This window comes from Strigops habroptila, chromosome 8 (assembly GCF_004027225.2).
Source record: "Strigops habroptila isolate Jane chromosome 8, bStrHab1.2.pri, whole genome shotgun sequence".
In the NCBI taxonomy this organism is placed as follows: Eukaryota; Metazoa; Chordata; class Aves; order Psittaciformes; family Psittacidae; genus Strigops; species Strigops habroptila.
This window is the reverse complement of record NC_044284.2, coordinates 39,518,019-39,531,736: the sequence shown is the minus strand read 5'-3', so window position 1 is coordinate 39,531,736 and position 13,718 is coordinate 39,518,019. Positions and strand designations below refer to the sequence as shown.

Below are 13,718 nucleotides of genomic sequence, written 5' to 3'. Positions count from 1 at the left end.
AGTGGAGAAACACATTTCAGCACTGTGTCAGCTGGTCTTGGGTAAACTCTATTGTTCCAGCAGTATTTACCCATGGCAAGCTGATACGGCACTAGCGCCCAGCCACTCTGTGCGCATTAACTGCATTCCTGTTTAATGCCATTAACAGGATTTCTCAAGTGGTTACACTGCCAGCTGAAATAAATGTCTTTTTCTCCTGGGCTGCCTGGTTGGGAGGGTTTTCAATGCGTTTTCTTTGGCCTGCCGTGTAAAACTGAATATGAAAAAGGGTGAGTCCTTTCCATTTAGCACAAGGGACTCTTTGGAAAATGTTTTAGTGCTCCACAGGCTGCAGTTTGCATGTGTTGTGCCTTTTAGCTGAGCTGCAGTTTTTCCAAGGAGCTGTAGGAGACCTTGTAGGGGAACAGAAACTGTAATCCAGTTACAGTGGAGAGGAAAAAAAAGTAGTTCTTTTCCAGGACGTGCAGGCTGTGACCTGGCCTTTCTGTTAGAGCAGAAAGTTGTGTCTGTGAAGTGAGAGCACATGCCTGGCCTCCTCTTCATTCCCAGGATTCTTTCAAAGCATTTCCTCCCAGAAATCATCTTGATGAAGCCTGAATGCAGGGTTTTTGCTTTACGCTAGAAGAATGCAGTAGTAGTAGGAGAAAACTAACCCCCTCAAGTCAAAGTAGCAGGCTATTCCTGACAATTCAGTTGACACAATTTAATTGAACGATCTTCATGCTGTTGGGTCTGTTGTGATTTTTATTTGGTTGGTTGTTTTTTTTCCCCCTATAGATTTAGGGAATGGCTGCTCTTGCCTGATGTCTTCACTATTTTCACTTGTCATGAAAATTGTCCAAAGAAATCCCATCAGGGCAGACTTTTGGCCTCATAATGTGCTTTATTCTAGCACATGAGCTCAAAGAAAACTAAAACTTTCTTATTAAGCTGATGAAAGTTTTATTAGTGAGAAAACCATGTTAGTAGGTCTGGTTTCAGTTGCTGCTCATCCAAGGTGTTTGGGAAGTTCTTGGGTTGACAAGTCACTAGTCAACATGTATCCTAGGGTTTTCCTGCAGAGGAAAGAGGAGGCATTAGCTTCTGGGGCTCCTTGCCTTTGGAAAAGATGGGGAGCATATCCTGGGTTTGTTTACCATAAGCCTGAAAAAGATATTTGTGCATGTCTGGCCTATCAGTGAGTCTGGTGTGGTCACCTTAAATTTCTGCATGTGCATGTTCTTCACCTCTGAAACATACTTTGCCTTCAGTGATGAGCTCTCTTCTTGGGAAGAGACATAGCAAAAGAAATGGGAAACCTGGGAGGGACTGATTTGTACATATGATACCCGCTTCTTGCCTTGAGATTCATAAGGAAAGTACTTCCAAATAAATGGAAACAAGATTAATCTCTTGTGTTGGGCAGCAAGGGGAGGGTACGGCTAAGCTGCGTTACGATGTTAAGCATTGGTCCTTTAGAGTTTTTAGCCTTTGTGGAACCAGTTTGGCATTAATGGTGTGATTACTTCTTGCCTGTGTTTTGTGGATAAGGAGATCACATTAAATAACTTGACCCCAAACCAACAGTGAGCTAGTATTGAGCAAGAGCCACAGATTGTGAATGTCTAGCTTCCAGTCTTGTGCTTGGCTCATCTGCAACCTCACACATGGCAAAATAGGAAAGGGTATTTTGTGAGAAGTATTGGGGAGTTTGTATCTCTGTGCAACACCCCAGCTGTCTTGCTTGTCAAGCACAGTACTTTTTGGTAGATTGGAGTATTGGCAGATCTTTTTGGCTTTAAACACAAGATTGGTGGTCTTTTATCCCTGGGACATGTAAGGGTTAAGGTTTTTGAGTTCTGTATGTCTTGATTTTTACTTTCTTTTTTGTTTCCCCATCCCCCACCCCCACCCCCCAATGTTAATTTCTGGACCCTTTGTGTTTGCCGCTTCTGCTATTTTAGTGTTTCCAGCAGCCAGAAAGGACAAAGGTTTGTGCCAGCCAGGGGCTGGGTGTGACACGTTTAACGCAGACTGGTCCCAGTCTAAGTGATGGGTGGCATATGAGTGAAACCTGTTCGTGACCTCATTCATTGCCATCAGGTTTTGCTGTGTACTTTGAGAGGTACAATGTTGCTGTTGCCTGGTACCATCTGCTTTGCTTTAACTTGTAAAGTGAGCCACTCTTCAGCAGGTGCAAAGCCTCGTGTCTAATTTTAACACGGTGCAGTTAATTAATTTGTAAGTTAAGGTTAAATCTGTGTGACTTCTTCAGGTGGAAAACCCCTTTTTTTCAATCAGTTGAAACTCTTCCAGTAGCTTTTTGGTGTGGGTTGTTTGTTGTTTTTTTTCTTGGCCAATGAGATGACCAGTGATGGCTGCAACCTCTGCTTAGAGCAGTGTTTTGCTTGGAGGTGGTGGGAGCGTAAAAGCATGGCAGGACTAAACACCCAAAGTTTTGTTCCAGACAAACCTCATGGTGTTTCAGCAAGTTCCCTACATGTGCCAGGGTGTCCTGATCATACACAGGCTGCTTGCCAAGGCAGAGCAAGAACAGCTGGCACGCAGCTGTACCTTCTCTTGGGAACATGCCTCCAGCTAGTGGGGATGGTGGAGGAAGGTGACTGAAGTGTGCTATGGTCCTTTTCCCCTGATGGGTTTTCTTAGGGATGTGAATCCCCTGGACAGTTGGTTTACGTGCATGGGGGTAGATACTCAAATCACTGGAGAAGAATCCATGAGGGCGGATGGTCTGCTGATTGCCACAAACCTGTTAGGAGATGAATGGAGGGCGGGAAGGTGAGTTTACATTTATCCTTATAGGAGGGGCAGAACATGGCTGGCTTGTAAATCATTACACTTTGATCTGAAAAGTGTCTTGGTGACTTTAATTATATAGTCCAGAAAATTTATTTTCTCTTTCCCAGGGAATGTGTAGAAGAAGGTGTACTCAGTAGTTCAGTGCTGGAGGGAAAGGCTTCATGAATAGTAGAAAGAGTTTGGGATATTGTCTACTTAGGGAGAAAGCAGAAAGAGAAAACAGTCTCTACAGTGTGGCTCGTGCCTCTGGTTAATACTGTTTCTCCCATAAATATATTTGGAAGAGATATTATCAAATGGCATGGTTAACTTGGACCTGGCCTTAGATCCACACGGGCTGTTCGCGGGTCTGATGTAATGTGTCATGTACAGGGATAAGGACACTGTTGGTGATGTCTGCAGAAGAGAATTGCAGCTTGAGATGTCTGTCTGGTTGCACAGAGGTCTCTAGGTCTGCTTATCTACTCAGCCTGCCCTCAACTTCTGCCTTCAATTCTTTCATGTTGTCTTCCAGTATGTAGGACTGGAAGAGATACTCCTGGTGCTACTGGACACTGCTCCTGGTGCTACTGGACACTGCTCATCCTGCTGGATAGATAGAGGAGATGTATCTTCCAGAGAGAGAATTGTGGTGCAGCTCTTTTCATTCTTTCTGATTTAAGTTGTTTGAGTCTTTCTCATGTCTGTCTTCTCTCATCCACAGGAAAGGCCTTCGACATCACATACGTACGTCTGAAGTTTCATACCAGTCGGCCAGAGAGCTTTGCAATCTACAAACGCACCAGGGAAGATGGCCCATGGGTGCCCTACCAGTATTACAGTGGCTCCTGTGAGAGCACGTATCACAAAGTCAATCGTGGCTTTATTCGGACTGGAGAGGATGAGCAGCAGGCGCTCTGTACGGATGAGTTCAGTGACATCTCCCCCCTCACTGGGGGCAATGTGGCATTCTCAACACTGGAGGGGCGTCCCAGTGCCTATAACTTTGATAACAGCCCCGTGCTACAGGTATGTGAACACGACTAAGCCAATCAGGTGGTCTGAGTTGAGTCTTTCTGTTCAGTCATTGTGGATGTTGGCTTTGGGCTATACTGTGGGCTATACTACGGCCTTTATTCATGCTGAAAGGCCCTTGCAGAGGTCAGTTGAGGTGGACAATCCAAAGAGACACTTTTGAAGGAAGAGTTGAACTCTTAACTCTATTGTTGGTACAAAAAACAAAATTAATGGCTTTAAGGATGATTTGTCATTAGGAATCATGGAAATATTTAGAGGATTGGTGTGAATCTCTCCCTGGGTAGGCAGCAGTTGTGGGCATTTTGCTGTTTCAGATATAAGGACAGAGGAAGGTAAAGCCTAATTCAAATGAGTATTTGATGCATCTGCATGTGTATTTTGAGCACAAAAATTTAAGAAATGTAAGATTCTTCTAGGGGTTATTGGAAACCCTAACCAGTTGGACAGTGATCAGGAGCATAGTAGGAGCACCAATTTTATCTGATTCACTTAGTGTTTTCTGTATTCTGCTTGATGACTTCTCCAGCTTGTATTGCAACAAGGAGCTAAAGTTGTGGAGTTTGCCCCATTGGGGCTCATCTCCTTCCTTTCAGAGCTGTGATCACCACTTCTTCCTTTTCCTCTTAAAGTAGCAGGAGAAGACTGAGACATGAGCACTCAGCAGGCTCAGGGCTCACTTGCCTCTGATCCAGCAGGCAGGAGAGCAGAATCTGGTGGGACTTGCTTCTGCAAATGGAGAATAGAGATTAATGGGAAAGGGAGAAGAACTCCTGAAATGGAATAGAACCAGTTTGGCCACCTTGTTGGTGTAGCTTGCAGAAAACAGGGTCTAATCATTAAGATGAATGGAGAGATTTGAGAATAGTGAATGGTGTGTAATTTTCTGATAAACTTCGCTAGGTTTAGGAATAGAGGAATAGAGACCTGACTGCCAGTTTCCTAAAACATGTACAAGCCCCTGGCACCGCTTTTCACAATGGAAGTAAACATGTATTTTGTGCTCAGCATTTCCATGTGTTTGTGCCAGTGTTTGTAATTCAGTGAATCTTACTGTGCTAGCTAAGCAGTGACACAGCTTAGCATGGTTGTACATACAGGGATATTTTTCTTGTGTTCTTTTTTATGGTATTTGAAGGCGAAAGGCATTGCGAAAGTTGTAATGAAAACAAGAAGGTACTAATGACAGTCACTGGCTGAAGGTGATGTGAAATTTGGGGACAGGCTACATTTACTGGCTGTTGCTGGGGGGAGGGTAGAGTGGTTTGTTGAAAATGCTGTGTAAATATTATGAAAAGCTCTTGTGTTGTAAGTCAAATCTGCCTGTCTGTTTTTCTTCCTCCACCTCCCCCAGCCTCATTCATCTGTCTGACTGTCTTTTTGTTTGTTGGGGTATGTATGCAGGCAAGTGTACCCTAAAGCTTATCCTGTTAGTGCTGTATATCTTTGCAGGAAAACTGCAATCAGATAGCTACGTACAATCAACAAGCTTGCATAATTGTCTGCACTGCACTTCTTGCTGGAGAGGTTACCCACTGCTTCCTAGTTGAGAGCAGAGAAGATGCAAAGAGACATTGGAAAGGGTATCCAGAGAGGAACAGGGTCTGGAAAACACATTCAAACCAAGAGGGTGTGATGTAAGGCTTTTTGGGAAGGGATGTGTTGGCTTTCAAGGTGCAAAAGGGAAAATGATGAGGAAGGAACTTTCTGATTGATGAATGACTTTGTAAATAAAACTGCTAGTGACACAGCAGTGGTATGCTTTTGAGGGGAATGTTGGATGTTTGTAATCTGATGGGATTTATGTCTGCTGTAGGAATGGGTGACAGCTACAGATATTAGAGTGACCCTCAATCGTCTGAATACATTTGGAGATGAAGTTTTCAATGACCCAAAAGTTCTCAAGTCATATTACTATGCAATTTCTGATTTTGCTGTGGGTGGTAGGTGAGTAAACAATAAACCTTTGTACTTATTTTGGTCAGGATTACTAGAGTACTTTAAAGACTTTGATTATACTTGCATGGTACCACTAGGCTCTAGTCTCTCTTAATTGTCCTAAACAAAAAACGCAGCAGAATGAATGTTATCAAGCTTGCAAATACTGTGTATAACCTCTTGTGACTATAATTTCAGGGCAGAGAGAGATTGATTTTTCTGCTTCCCCCCCCCCAACATTGCATCAAATGTTAAGTGATTTGGTGGAGCAGAGGGTGAAAAGAGTGACAAAAATGTAAACCAAAACAAGAATTCCCAAACTTTTTCAGTCTTGCACTTTGTGTGATTTTTAATGTGTTATTAATTTGTCTTGATCTATAGCTGTATCTTAGAATAACAGTAAGTAGAAAATCTCAACGTGTCTGCTTCACATTTTTGGGAGTGTTTTTGGGAGCTATCTTGTATGAAGATCTGAAACATTGTATGATACCATGGTTGTCTGTTCCTTTTGCCAAAATGTATTGCAGAATGCTTAAATCTTAAGTTGTTGGCTATAAAATGTTTTCATAAATAGAGCTAAGACCAGCACAGTATTTTGAACTGTTTGCAGAGAGCAGTCCTGAGACAGGGCTTTGACAACTTGGGGATTTGCATTGGCTGCACTACCAGTCTGTTGAGGTCCTTGGGCTTCTGATTTAGTCGCTTTCTGTACTATTTAATTTCTTACTGCTACAGCGGTAGCACACAGCCAGCATACATACTATTTCCTGGGCTCTCATGAGAGAGAAGCTACAAAGAATTTACTAACCTAACACCAACAGAATTTTTGTTTCTCCTACTCAGCTTACTCTGTTTTAGTGACAGACTGCAAAGGAGTTAACATTTTCACATTTCTAAATGGCTACCCCGAGCATGCTACACCTGTTTGTTTCACGGAATGGTTTGAGATGGAAGGGGCTTTCAGTGATCATCCAGCCCCCTACTGCAGGCAGGGACGTCTTTCACTACATCAGGTTGCTCAAAGCCCCGTCCAACCTGGCATTGAGCACTTCCAGGGATGGGGCATCCACAGCTTCTCTGGGCAACCTGTTCCAGTGTCTCACCACCCTCATTGTAAAACATTTCTTCCGTATGTCCAATCTAAGCTTATCCTCTTTCAGTTAAAAATTGTTGCCCCTTGTCCTGTCACTACAGGCCCTCATAAAAAGTCTCTCTCCATCTTTCTTGTAAGCTGCCTTTAAATATTGAAAAACCTCAATAGGGTCTGTCTGGAGCCTCCTCCAGGCTAATGACAGTAGTTGTGTCCTCAGTTTTGTTGTGACTATCTACATTTGTTTAATCTCAGATTTTCAGATCTGGGCTCTGTTTTGGGGTTGCTCTATGAGTGACCTGGATCCTTGGAGTTTAAATCCCTGTTCCTTGTCTCTTTTTAACCAGATGCAAATGTAACGGGCACGCGAGTGAGTGCGTGAAGAATGAGCTCGGGAAGCTGGTTTGCAACTGCAAGCACAACACCTTTGGGGTCGACTGTGAGAAGTGTCTTCCTTTCTTCAATGACCGTCCATGGAGGAGAGCGACAGCAGAGAGTGCCAATGAATGCTTGCGTATGTGTGGCCATGCTTGAGGGGGAAAAAATTTCTTGGGGGTTAGGTCCCTGCCTCGGTTGGCATCCAGAAGCTGGCTCTGCATGGTTTTAAGTTATCTCAGTTGTTTGCCAGGGTTAAGCACAGTTCTGGTGTTTTTCAGCAGAGGTTTTGTGGGACTGCTGGTTATTGCACTCCTATCCTATAGTAGCTATCTGTAGGTCCCTAAAAAGGGGCATCTCCTTCTGGAGAGAGATGGGAACAACCTTTAGTAATGAGGTGTGCCGCAAAAATGTACAGGCTTGTACTTTATGGGATCTATAGGAAACAAAAATATTTAGTTTGCTGGAGTATAATTGCCCATTAAAAAGCTTCTGATTTAGCATCCAATGACTTCCTCTTGTGTTTGGGTTGTTAGTTTTTACAATTACTTGTCAACTATGTCATCCAATTTTGAGGCTGTTGCAACGGTACTGGACCACAAATGTGAATCTCTGATGGAATGCCAATTTATTTTGCTTGGTTATATGTCACAGACCACAGCTCCTGGTAGTTTACTTTATGGGGAAGCTTTTTCAGACAGAAAAGCTTTCTTCCTGTTTGACCTCTGTGTGTGTTGATCGGTCCCAGCTGTCTGGTCAAGACCTGTGGTTCCCTTAACAGGCTGGTGAAGCGCAGGTCTCCTGCTGCCTAGACAGAGCGGATTTGTAATCCAGGGGATAAATTCTACTTACAGCATGGAGTCAGCCTCACTGTTATCTTTTCATGCTTGTTTGCATGAGATCAGTGTTGTTCTGTGGGAGGGTGGCATTTTGGCTGCAAATGGCAGCCTGATATGGAAGGGAGTGGGATAGAAAACGCTTATCTACTGGATGTAGATGAGAATGGTCTTGAAGAGCCTGTTTCATCGTTACAGCCTTCCTTCCCCTTCCCCACATTCAACCACCATGAAAACAGGCTTCCTCCTTTTTCTTCACATTGATGCACAAACAAGTCTCAGGATAGTTAAAGGCTCCTATGCCAGCTCCTCTACAACTTTGTATCAAGCTTTGTGTAGTGGGTTTTGTGTGTGGGGTCAGACAGCGGCACATGCTGTTTCCTGATGGTACTCTTTCTTCACAGCTTGTGACTGCAACGGGAGGTCACAGGAGTGCTACTTTGACCCTGAGCTGTACCGCTCAACGGGCCATGGGGGCCACTGCACGGGCTGCTCGGATAACACCGATGGTGCCCACTGTGAAAGGTGCAGGGACAGCTTCTATCGACAGGGGAGTGAGGAGGGGTGTCTGCCCTGCAGTTGCAACCCTGTTGGTAAGTAATGGCAGCAAATGTTTCTGCTTGCAAACTTCCATGCACAAAAGCCAGCTCTTTCTCGCTTATGCAGCTAACTGGAAAGTACAGAGTAAAGAGAGGGGTGTTTTGTTTGGCTTTCTTCTTTCTCCACCCCCCCCCCCCCCCCATCATGTAGGAAATGTTTATTGGGTTGTATTTTGGTTTAAATTATTCTTGGATCTAATTGGGTTTGGGGTGGCAGGGACAGATGGTTCACCTCTGCAGCATTTACTTTGTGAAATGTGTTCTGAAATAGATTTTATTTTGTAGCTTTGGTTTTGTTTTGCTCCCCCACCACCACTGCATATGTGTAACCCTGGACACTCCCAGTACTAAAGAGCTCATTTAAATTCTTAATAAACAAGATGATGTGAGCGGATATTTCTGGAAGTTGTTCATACTGAAGAATTGTAGTGAACTTCAGATGCATCAGTTTCTCCTACTGCATATCCAAGCACTATAAATACAAGCTATTGAAACCTTAAACACAAAAGGGGGTGGGGGTGAGAAAAAACAATGTAAACTCAAAATATGTAGTTAAACTCCTTTTAAAAAAGAAAAGGGGGGGGGGAGGGGAAGAAAAAAACAACAGCAAACAAAACAAAAAAAACATGAACAAAAACTACCTCCTTAAAAAAAAAAACCCCAAAACAAAACCAACCAAGAAATAGACAGAAAAATAACCTAACAAACAGAAAAGTTCTGACAGGAGAACAAATCTTCTGTTCTGAAGGGAACCACTTGACCTGTATGGAGTGATCCCGTAAGCTACCAGCCCACAGCAAATAAGGGTGAAGGAGACAAAGGGTAACAGTAAGATATGATGTGAGGTTCCAAAATAGAGTAGCTGGAATAAGTAATTGCTTGCAGCATACCCTAAAAGCAGCCAGCAAGAGGTCTGCCAGGGTATGTCTCCTGTCTAATTTGGTCAGAGAGTTGTACAGTTGTGAAATTTTTGACCAAGAAAGGCCTCTTTCTTCCTCCATCTGCTCTCCCAGGTCCTTGTGTGGGACCTTGACAGGGTGAGGGCTGGTGTCAGCTGAGATGGTTGAGAAGCAGCAGGAGGTGACTTCTCAGGTCTTTAAGGACAAATTCAAAGGGCTTTATAACTTAGCCATCAGCTTGCACCCTGTAGCACACTGGCACCCAGGGCGTATCTGAAGTCCCCAGATAGGTTTAGATTGCTATTTTTTGTCCTAAAACTGTCCTTTTCCTAAATAATCATAAGTGGGATTGCAAAGTGGATTTGGCTGTATATGGTAAAGGTTTTGTTAGTTGTGTCCTGTCCAGCCTAATCATCTTATCTTCACTTTGCTATAATCATCTGGTGTGGATTGAAGTGGAAAGAAACAACTGTTTCTGCATATTAAAACACTTTTCTCCTGGTAGTTGACTCTTGCAGTGCTGAGAACTCGTAGGTTGCTAGCTACACCAGTGCTTGGGAGAGAGTGTTTTGTCTGCCATGATTAAAAGAAATCTGCTGCTGCTTTTTGTGCAAATCCACACAGTGCTGAAGAAGATATTCTTCAAAAAATCAGAGTTTTGCTGAAGAGTTTGTTAGGGCTAATAGTGGCACATGCAGCCTCGCTCCGAGGAGGGGATTTAGTTTTTTAAATCCAACTTGGGAATCAAGGGGGAAAATTGGTGTGTGAAAGGAGAGGTCAGGATATCCCCTGGCAAAGGGGAGATGGTGATTACGGGGAACACAAGGGATTCAGAGAATAAAGTCTTGAAAATGGTGCATTGCACGGTAAAACAAGCATGGAATTAGAGGCATGCAAAGGTAACACTGAGGATGAAACAGGAATAAGGACAAGAATGCACTTAATTATACGTAAAAAGGTTGGTTGGTAGGAATACTTAAAAGCTGAATATGATTTAAAGGCTAAGTAACAACTCATTTCTCTAGAGCTGTTGGGGAAAAATTCCTGCGAACTAGAGTCAGTCTTCAGGTAAACTATCACTTGTCAGCTTGAAGCTGTGCTTCCTACTTTCTTTTCCCATATTTCTTGTTTGTTTTGTAAAGTTGAAAAAAAATTGCAGGCTAATAGATCTGAGTGGGTCTGCTGAGGTGCCTGTCCCTGCTTTCCCTGCAGGGTCCCTCAGCACACAGTGTGACAACTATGGCCAGTGCAGCTGCAAACCTGGTGTGATGGGTGATAAGTGTGACCGGTGCCAGCCAGGTTTCCACTCCCTCTCCGAAGCTGGGTGCAGGTAAGCAGGACTGCAGCCCTCTAAAAGAAAAACTAGGTGTCTTTTTTAAAGCATTCTCTGTGTGGCTCTTAATGAGTTATCCTCTCTTCTGACTCTTTCAGGCCCTGTTCTTGCAACCTAGCTGGCAGCACAGGGGAATGCAACGTTGAGACAGGACGATGTACATGCAAAGAAAATGTTGAAGGCTTTCACTGTGAGAGGTAATTTTCTCTTCCCATGGCTTTGTTTCAAGAATGAGAAACATTTGTGCTATGGCCTTGGGTAGGCGCCAGGGAAATTAATTCTCTTTCCTTCACATCTTTAGATGCAAACCTGGATTTTTCAATCTGGATTCCTCCAATCCAAGGGGCTGTACTCCCTGCTTCTGTTTTGGACACTCCTCAGTCTGCACCAATGCCATTGGCTACAGTATTTACAGCATCACCTCCAGCTTCCAGTTTGGTAAAGTTGAGCCTTCCTTTGTATTTTGACTTGGGCTGTCAATCAAGTCAAAAACAATAAAAAACCCCTGTTCCTTCCTCTCTGTGGAAAATGACAAACCTTAGGCAGGTCCAGCATACCTCTTTGGAAATGCTGAGTTACTTCTGAAGCTACTGGGAGTTTCCGTGTCTGCAGCTCGTTTGTTCAGCTGGGGAGGAATGAATTCATAGCTCTGGCCCTGGGCACCCAGCAGTAATGTGCACTTGTGCAGGTGCAAATGGGAATTGCAAATATAAACCTCTTATAGTTTGAGAGAAGTGCTGGCAAGAAGGCATTTCCTTGGTTTTAGAACTAAATCAGGAATTTCTTATTGAGAGGATTTTCATCGCTTTAGATTTGGCATTTACATGGCTCTGAGTAAACCACAGTTGTGTTTCTGAGGGGTCTGTAAGCTCCGGAAAAATGGTTTTTTTTGGTTTTTTTTTTAACCACAGTTTCCTGTGTATGCATGTTTCCATGCTGCATAGAATGAATAGAATATCTTTTCAATTAAAATTCCACTGAAAAACAGTTCGTACAAAGGCTGAAACTCTCATCAGGTCATAGAGGACTGCAGGTTTTCCTGTTCCTGCTTAAGCTCTTTAGAAAAGAAGATTTGAGCAAGTAGTTGTTATGGGGTTCAAGTTCAGAGGGTTCAAGTCAGCACTCATGTTAGGGGCTTAAATTGGGAAGTTCATAGAATCATAAAATAGTTTGGATTGGAAGGGACCTTGAAGATCATCTAGTTCCAAGCCCAAGATGGTATTTGCTATGTACATTCTTCTGCAGAGCTACTTTCTGAAGCCTATTGGTGCCAGTGTACAGATTGTACATTAGTTGTGTATGAGTGGTGTGCAGTATGACATGAGAAGTGTGTGCTAAGCTATGACTTCAAAGGGTGTTAATTCCTGCATGTTTGATTTTTCAGGAGCGGATGAGTGGCGTGCTGAGCAGCGTGATGGCTCAGAAGTCTTACTCCAGTGGAATGCGGAGACCCAGGATATATCTGTTATCTCAGACAGCTACTTCCCCATGTATTTTGTTGCACCACGTAGGTCATTTGGGAAGCTAGACTTTCTGTGCTGCTTGTGCCCTTTGTTTTCTGTCCCCTGACTGTAAGGATTTCTTCCCCTTTCAGGAAAGTTCTTGGGCAACCAGGTTTTGAGTTATGGGCAAAACCTGACCTTCTCCTTCCGCGTGGATAGACGGGATACACGCCTCTCAGCAGAGGATGTGGTGCTGGAAGGGGCTGGGCTGAGAGTGTCAGTGCCACTCATTGCTCAGGGCAACTCTTACCCCAGCGAGAACGCGCTGATCTACACCTTCAGGTAAGAGGACTCTCCAGATGTAGTAGGAGCAGCTGGGACCTAGCCTGTGGCGCCCCTGGCCTCTAAGCTCTTGAGAAAACAAACAGCACTAATTTAGCATGGAAGGAGCGGTCTTACCAGGTTAATTTGAAGCTCACTGTCTAGCAGCATTGCATAAGTGTATGTGAATTGTGTTGCAATAGCATACCGCTGTTGGAAAGGGTGCTTTAAAAGAGCACAGCTGTTAACATCTGAAAGCTTTGCTGATGCATGGCTCTTCTCCACAGGCTCCATGAGGCTACAGATTACCCGTGGAGGCCTGCTCTTACGGCATTTGACTTCCAGAAGCTTCTCCACAACTTGACTTCCATCAAGATCCGTGGGACGTACAGTGAGAGAAGTAAGTTGCTGAGCAGAACATCATGGAAAAGAGGAGCAGACTTATTCATCTAGTGCTTGGGTGGCTTTATTATAGGGCCTGGTTATAAATAGCTGTTATTATATAAATAATATATTTATTTATATAATATTATATTTATAGTTATAAATAAAGGCATCTTATTTGGCAAAGCCTGTGCCCATTCCTTTTCACCTGCCCTTCCTGTGTAGCAGCTTCTCCTGGGCCTCCTGAAGAGGACACGGGGAAGAAAGGTGCTGCCTTTGAGAGTCTGGAAGCTGAGCACCCATCACCTGCTGATTCTTTGCTTCTAAACATGGAGGTTTTTCTGTGTTGCATAGCCAGTGTCCTCCAGATTGGTAGAAATGCATAGCACAGAGTCCTGAGGGGCATGGTAGGAGAGAGGCAGAGAGTTTGCAACATTTGGCCTTGGTTTCTGCCACACCGGGAATAGTTAACATCTCCGCCTGTTTCCTCATCTTGCCTTGGCATGACAAGTGGGAAGGATGAGGTCTCAAAAGCACTGCCTGTGCTGAACCTGAGTGAAAGTTCCTTGTGATGACGGTTTATAAAAATGGGGCAAGAATTAGGAGCAGAAATATTTGGGTCCTTGGGTATTGTTGTGTGAAGAAGAGTTTTTGCAGCAAGATGCCAAGGGTGAATGTGCATTTGGGG

General features: G+C 43.8%; 1 protein-coding gene across 1 annotated transcript in view; it reads left to right on the top strand.

Moving 5' to 3' along the window:
* The window catches only part of LAMC1 (laminin subunit gamma 1), a 69,988-nt gene that overhangs the window by 39,755 nt on the left and 16,515 nt on the right, over nucleotides 1–13,718 (top strand). Inside the window, exons 2-11 of the mRNA XM_030496248.1 lie at nucleotides 3,503–3,807; nucleotides 5,630–5,760; nucleotides 7,189–7,355; nucleotides 8,457–8,645; nucleotides 10,763–10,880; nucleotides 10,982–11,080; nucleotides 11,185–11,321; nucleotides 12,268–12,390; nucleotides 12,478–12,667; nucleotides 12,934–13,046. Coding sequence (XP_030352108.1) covers nucleotides 3,503–3,807; nucleotides 5,630–5,760; nucleotides 7,189–7,355; nucleotides 8,457–8,645; nucleotides 10,763–10,880; nucleotides 10,982–11,080; nucleotides 11,185–11,321; nucleotides 12,268–12,390; nucleotides 12,478–12,667; nucleotides 12,934–13,046 — 1,572 coding nt within the window. The remainder of the gene's footprint in view (nucleotides 1–3,502; nucleotides 3,808–5,629; nucleotides 5,761–7,188; nucleotides 7,356–8,456; nucleotides 8,646–10,762; nucleotides 10,881–10,981; nucleotides 11,081–11,184; nucleotides 11,322–12,267; nucleotides 12,391–12,477; nucleotides 12,668–12,933; nucleotides 13,047–13,718) is intronic.